Source organism: Carcharodon carcharias, chromosome 3 (genome assembly GCF_017639515.1).
Source record: "Carcharodon carcharias isolate sCarCar2 chromosome 3, sCarCar2.pri, whole genome shotgun sequence".
NCBI lineage: Eukaryota > Metazoa > Chordata > Chondrichthyes > Lamniformes > Lamnidae > Carcharodon > Carcharodon carcharias.
In genome coordinates this window covers 165,331,977-165,339,448 of record NC_054469.1, presented here as the reverse complement: position 1 = coordinate 165,339,448, position 7,472 = coordinate 165,331,977, and the positions used below count along the sequence as shown (strand labels likewise).

The following is a 7,472-nucleotide window of genomic DNA, read 5'->3' as shown; positions in this document are numbered from 1 at the left end:
TCAATTAAATTAGTGTTAACTTTAACATGTCTTTTGTTTGTAGCTTTCTCTGTTATTGCGATGTATCAAAAGTTGATTGTTGCAAGATTTGTTTCTAACCAGCCAAACCCCCAAGCTTCATGGGCCCTTTTGTCTGCAACTTTACTTTTATACAATATCATCACTTTTCCTGAGATTACTGGCAAAGTTGCTCACTGCAAGTTATTGCAGTCTGATGCTTTTCCCCTTTCGTGGTAGATTTGTCCTGAGGCCTTCAGTTTATTTCAAAGGACTCTGGCATCCTCACTATACTTGCTGGACGCAGTTTTTCTTCTGCCATGACATCTCCAGCATTCATATAATCTCTGTTGTTATTTTGTCATCCATTGGTGCCTTTCGTCGGTCTAAGGCTTCTTTGCCTCATTCAAGTTGCAGCTATTCGATGCTTTTAATTTTGCAAATGTGCCACTAGTAGATTGTCAACAGAGATGGCACTTTTCTGCTGTGATTCACCCAAACTAACGAGGGCGTTCCGCTTTACGCCAGCTGATTTCAGTGTTGAAGATAAAACAGCATTACAAAAAAAAAGAAAATAAGGCCGGCATAAAACATACTTTACATGTACATTGGATGTTCCAAAATACATTTTGTAATTATCTCTGATATTTCTTAAGTTATCATTTGGGAGAATGGTGAAGTATTTCATATTCTAACTATGGGGTTAGAATGTGATGAGAATTTGTTAAGTGATACATATAAAAGAAATTCTGTGTGATTGATGGATGTACTAAGTGGCAAGGTTGCCCTGCGGCTGGTTAACAATAGTTTAGGTAAGTTGTGGGTAATCAACTCTGAACCGGTGTCAGAGGGTGTAGGTTACACACTGAACTTCAAAACTGGACTAATGTGAGATCCCAAACACTATCAAATCTACTTTAGGACATCAACCGGTACTCACGAGGGGCCGAATCATTGCTCAGTAAATCGACATTTCAGTAAGGGGAATTAAGCGATCCCTAATTAAACAAGGGACTTTAATTATGTGTCCGACTAAATGTGTCTGCAATTAGGTACAGGTTTAGTTATGAGATTGGGTACTGCTTCCATCTTTCACGTTATTTTTAAACAACAGATTTTTTTTTTTATTCCTACATAAAACAATCCTATCTTCAATGCACCACCCTCTGTTTTTTGGGGGTGTGGGTGGGGGCGGAGATGGAGATTGGGGCCCGCTGGATGGCATTCAGTATTTAGCACCAAGGAACTGTGTCAAATTAATGTGGACTCTGTTGTGACCTGTGCAAAACTCGACACTGTCTTGAGGCAAGTTGCACCGAGGAATCTGCTAGGTAATATTGCCAGCATACGCGGTTTCCCAATTTTCAATAATTACAAAATTGAGTGCTTGAAAATGGTAACCATTTCAAAATTCGGGTGCAGTTTAGTGATCATTAAATTTCAGGTATGTTTCGTGCGACCTTTCTCCGCAAGATTTCCGAAACAAGTACTCCATCTCTCAGTTTACCTGGAAACAGGGCAGGTACCGATGAATAAACAGGAAGTAACCATACGATGAATACTGCAATTCGTGGCCTGAGATAACTTTATTAGTTTCTAAAGTCTGCACAAAAACAACCAGGCGTAATATTGTTCTCCTGCGGACGCATGCCCTGTTTACTGTTGGCAGACAACAGAAAAATAACCGCAGCAGTTGTGAGAAAGGTTGCGCCAAATAAATATAGATTCCACAAAGAGAAAAGCAAACGCTAGGTCTCTCCTTTGCTGCTAATGTCGAAAACGGTGGCGGCCCGGTTTGTTTAACAATATATGAATAATTAATTCCATGGCCTCCGTTAACTGGTTCTGCTATCCGACTAATTCATGCGGCCCGAAATTGCATTTACATTACTTTAAGCGCGCATATTAGCTGTAATTTAGAGTAAATGATAATTATATATCTTTTTGGGTTTTTTTATAAGTTGGCTCCTTTTCTCGGAATCTCAGAACAATGCAAGATTTGTCTATTGGTCCTGTTTATGTGACTACATTGTGCGTGTATAATAGCTCTTGGCTTGTGCGAGTTGTTGACACTTGTTTTATTGGGGGGTAGAAAACAACCCGAAAGGTTGTACAAAAAAGGGACATAGGAAGGTTTAAGAAGGGGGAAAAGAAACAGTGTTGGACAGCTGTAAAATCATGTAGACAGGTTGTCGTACACCAGTGGGTGCTTCACTGAATAGATCCGAATGCAAAACATTTAACACAACACAACACAAAGTGGCCCAACCGTGCGAAGCCACATGTTCCAAACTAGGAGGGGCTTGCCGCTAAAGTGACCTGTCAGTCAAAGCATCAACTTCAAATGATATCTACGAATCTGCCAGGACCTATGGGCAGACACATCAGTTGGAGTTGAATTGGCGATCAGATCGCTTACAGGGAGATTCTGCGGGCCAGGACAAAAAGAGACGGGATTTGGAGGCGATCGGAAGCGAGTTTTTGTATCCTGTCATTTTGCCTTTTTCCGCGTTCTGAGTTCGTGAAGATCTCTTCTGAGGAGATGGCCTTTCCTCAGCTAGGGTACCCTCAGTATTTAAGTGCGAGCCAGGCTGTGTACGCTGCCGATCGGCAGGGAGTGCTGGCTTCTTCGCGAGGAGGAGCCGAGCTTGGGGCTAACCCCGCCGCCGCTGCTGCTGTAACCTCGGTGTTGGGAATGTACGCAAACCCTTACACAGCCCAGAACTACAGCGCTTTCCTCCCCTACACCACCGATCTCACCATGTTCTCCCAAATGGTAAGTGCGATCAGCCTTTTGCCACACTTTGTACAGATCATTCTTACCGAAACGTTAAAATAAATAATTAAAAAAAATATTCCAATTGAACAGCCACAGTAAAGTTTCAGTCAAATCTCTGTATCAGGCGGATCCTAAAAGACATGAGGTGAGAAATGGTTGTATTTCTAATTTATAACCAAAGCAATCTGTAGTAATAGCACTGAGTTTATAAAGCATCGAGGCATTATCTGGGCGCTTGTGTTTTCCATTACTGAATGTAATATCAGAGTAAACAGCAATCATTATGCCTTCCTTAATTTTTTATTGAAATTAGTGCCATGAATAAGATGTTAAAAGTTGAAGGACCACTATGCCGGATTACAGTGCGAACCAAAATATTAGTCCCGTGAGTAGAGAGAATTAAACCAGCTTTGAAAAGTTTGACATTCTCTTTGGTCCGGCCATATTCCTAGTTCGTGTTGCTAACACCGCGCAGGGACACGTTAGAAACTCTTATCGGTTGTATTTGCTGATTAAACGTGGCCACCTCTTTAGTATACCTGACGATCAAAGCAGTGCGTGTTGTTTTAGTATCATTTCAGACAAAGTAGGCCGAAGTTGCTTGAGTTTCGCTTTAGTCTCCAGTTAATGCAATCCGCAATTCGACATGGAGCTTTGTTTTAACCTGTCATATCCACACCATTCATAAAATGAACGCATCTCACTTTATTTTCTGCATACAATGGGGCTGAAAAATACCATTCCAGTTATTTTGTTTATACCAATTACCGATGTGAAACAGTACCCACAAAATGCAAAAAAAAGTTTTAAAAATGCAATTAACCGAATCTATGTTGATTCTAGAACCTTAAAAATGTACCAAGGATCATTGCAAACTCGGCTCAAATCTGATTTTTTGAGTTGCAAACATCAATCATTATTCGCTTTAAGACAATAAATAACTCTCTTCCTGTTTGATTTCACCCTTTAAACCAATCCAATAATTAGGCAAATTTGACGATCTGGATAATGGACTCCTGCCTCTAGGAATAAGGATTTTGTATAGATTTTCAGGGTAAAAATACAATCATCTCACATCGAGTCTGAAGAAGTGCAAGGAGATTTTTGAGATCGGCCCAGACAATTAACTACAAAATTTTGAATGGTGGCCACTGATCCTGTAGTTTGTTATGAAGATTTCCTGTTGACTTGATAATAATCCAGGCGCCCTGTTCAATCTCCTTTTGGAACAGATAACTGCACTGCCGTTGAATTTAAATTCACGTTACTTTCCCAAAACAGCTGAGATTACCTATAATTGTTCTGTTCAAGTGCCTTGGTGCGCATCATATAACACTATTACCACATAATATGGACATTTCAATGGCTATTCAAAAGAGTATCTAATTTGGAGGTAAAGTTGGCCTATGGAAGACTGGAACTACACACTTTATAAGGAGTAAAGGGAAGAATGAATATAAAGATTTCTAAGTTTAAATTAGTAGAAGCTTAACATAAAAGGATTGTTTCCTGTGGTGACTACAGCTTGTATTTCTAAATGTATTGCACATCAGAATAGCATAGATCCATAAATAGACCGCTTTCTTTTGCTTTGTTTACATTGCGGCCATCTCAGCGGGAACTGAATGATGTCATGTCTCCAACTTTTTAATTCAACACAAAATATCTTTCCAAGATCAGAGGTAGACGCAGGAACATCCATCCACACACAAGCCGGACATTTGAAAAAAGCGCAGTTTTTTTCCCCTCTGAAACACCCATGTAATGTTTTATTTGTAGCTGCTGAAACGCAATCATGCGAAAATTTCTCCGTCTACTAATCTTACTCCACCAATTTTTTTTTTCAAACCAATGATTCAATATTGAAAATAAATGGAGTGAACTATTTTAAAACTGTACTTTTGGAAAGCGAGCCTTATGAAAAATCAAGTGGTTTAGATGAGCGGCTCAACTTTGTTTTTAACAATACCTTTGCGAAGATCTGAATAAACAGTTTCAAATAGAAAAGCTGGTATAGGAGCTTGGGTTGATTCCTACCCCTTCAGTTTAAATCACAGTTAAAAGGCGTATGATATTGCAGCTCATTTGCTTTCAGAATTTGAAGTCATGGTGTCGGGCTGAAATCTAGGACATAGGTTTTCTAATAACTAATTCTAAGATATCAATTTATAATTTCGAACTTCGGTCACAAACCGCCATGCCACATATATTTCGCTGCGAATGATGTGTGCAACTGTTTTGAACTAAATGTGATCTTATGTTTAGGCTCTATTTTAAGATCCTGAAGTTTGGTTTAATTATACCGTTGTGGCAACCAGATTTCCCTTTTGTTTGACTTGTGGAAATCTTAATTTACTTCTGTATTTTAAAATATTCTAGCTTCAAAACTTAACCTCAATTTTTTGTGAAGACCAGATTGAGGTTTGAGGACACTTTGGTGTTCAAGAACTTTGAATTGCTTGTGTGTTTCCTATTCTTATGACGAATTCTGAGTACAGATGGCCGGCTTTAGGTTATCTAAGAACCCTGGTCTTATTTTAACATTTCTTCTCTCTCCAACAACCCCCCCCCCGCCCCCACCCCCCCCCCCCCCCCCCCCCCCCCCCCACCCTCCACCCTTTGTGTGTTTCTATTGCAGGGCTCGCAGTATGAACTAAAGGATAATCCTGGGGTTCACCCGGCCACGTTTGCAGCACATGCGGCTCCAGCTTATTATCCCTATGGGCAATTTCAGTACGGAGACCCGGCCAGACCCAAAAACGCAACCCGGGAGAGCACAAGTACTCTCAAAGCCTGGCTTAACGAGCACAGGAAGAACCCGTACCCGACCAAAGGAGAGAAGATCATGCTGGCCATCATCACCAAGATGACCCTGACCCAGGTCTCCACCTGGTTCGCCAACGCCAGGAGGAGACTCAAGAAAGAGAATAAAATGACCTGGGGTGCCCGGAGTAAAGGAGACGACGGTACTCTGTACGGCAGCGATACAGAAGGGGAGAACGAGAAAAAAGAGGAGGATGAGGAGATTGACCTGGAAAGCATCGACATCGACAAAATTGACGAAAACGACGAGGAGCAAAGTAATGAAGAAGAGGAGGAAAAGCTGAACCTCAGTAATGAGGGGGAGAAAGCGGATATGGAGAGAGAGCGCGATCGGACATTGCAGGGACCTGAAGGTGATAGTAAAGCAAAGGAGACGGACAGAGTGGATGCAAGTGTTGCTGAAAGCACTGGCACCAGGGGGATATCTCTAGGGCAGGGTAATTTGCTAATCCCTAATCATAGCAACCCCAAAATCTGGTCTTTGGCAGAGACTGCGACCAGCCCGGACAGTGCCCAGAAATCTTCTCCAACCGGTCAGACGCCGTCGACCATCCAGCACCCAGCTTTCCTCTCAAACCACGGACTCTATACTTGTCAAATCAGCAAGTTTCATAACTGGACAAACGGCGCTTTCCTGGGCCAGAACTCTTTGCTAAATGTCAGGTCGTTTCTGGGTGTAAATCATCATCACCATCATCATCATCCACAACATCCTCAGCAGCAACAGCCTTCTGTGCTAACAGCAGCCCTGGGAGCAGTGAGCAATGAAAAATCAACAGACATCCCCAGCCCAAAACACACAGGTATTTTACACACACAACCCTCCAGTGAGCTTTACATTTTTAATGTTATATATTCAGCACTAGCTTATGCCAGATCTGACGGTTCCCAGCACAGTAACTGAACTTCAAAGTACAAACGCCACCGTTTTCTTTCTCTTTAAACTCGCATTTCAACTTCAAAACTGAAATCGTGTTTTTGCCTCGAGACTGATCCGGAATGTTTATTTTATTTTCCAGAAAGAGAATGTATTCCAGGAGAAACTCCATCACAGCAGCTAAAAATATCATTTCAGCCCGTAAATGAAAGGTGAGTTTTAATGGTTAACACAGCAACAAAAAAAACCCCGCTCACCTCGCACTGTTTTATCATGTTGTTTTAATGAAGAAATGCTATGTGATTATCCGCCAATGTTTATGTATTTGGTGAGAGCAAAACATATTTATTGTGTCTGGAGTTTTTTTTTATATTTTCGCCTACCTTAGTCGCACAATGTATTTACACAATATCTTGTGACTGGTCACTTAATTGTGTGTGCTTTTGTTCTTCCAGCTCACGGCCTCAGCAGGAAGGAACACGAGTTTTAACAGCAATCTCTTCCGTCTGAGAGTTTTACTGAAAAATATGACATGAAAGAAGAAAATTTAAAAAAAAAAGAAAATTGAAAAAAAAAGCTAATTTACTTCATTTCCCTTGCCGCCTGTGTCGGGCAATACAAAAACCTTTTCAAAAACTTGACAAATATGTAACGATTTATTTGACATTGTAACATATCAGCACGTGTTATTCTAATTGATTTCTCCCTGACGCGATCATTATTGGTTTGGTAATTATTTTTTTTTTCCCACGTTCCGTGTTTTTTTGTGTATATAGAGTGATTATAATTGTAAATAAGCGCGTGAGCAGAACTTGTCAAAATCATATATTTTTGTCTAATAAACTAAAAGAAATTAGAGCAAACTCCCATCTCCACGTAACCTTACGTGACCTTGTATTGATTTTCAAAGCGTCACATTTACAGTTTTTAAAAAGATTGTCAGTGTACTTAGAGGTGGGGGAGGGCATTAAAAAACAGCTTGAACGTATTTTTGTA

At 40.6% G+C, this 7,472-nt stretch overlaps 1 protein-coding gene across 2 annotated transcripts; it reads left to right on the top strand.

Moving 5' to 3' along the window:
• Positions 1-2,345: 2,345 nt before the first annotated feature.
• Positions 2,346-7,041, top strand: LOC121276266 (iroquois-class homeodomain protein irx-1-like). Of its 2 annotated transcripts, none has more exons than XM_041184490.1 (4): positions 2,346-2,773; positions 5,424-6,402; positions 6,619-6,688; positions 6,932-7,041. In XM_041184490.1, exons 1-4 carry the CDS (start codon positions 2,540-2,542, stop codon positions 6,984-6,986), a joined length of 1,338 nt encoding a protein of 445 aa, XP_041040424.1. In that variant the 5' UTR covers positions 2,346-2,539; the 3' UTR covers positions 6,987-7,041. The 2 variants fall into 2 exon arrangements, with proteins under 2 accessions (XP_041040424.1, XP_041040423.1); XM_041184489.1 differs by having other exon boundaries at positions 2,347-2,773; positions 5,415-6,402.
• The last annotated feature ends 431 nt before the right edge of the window (positions 7,042-7,472 follow it).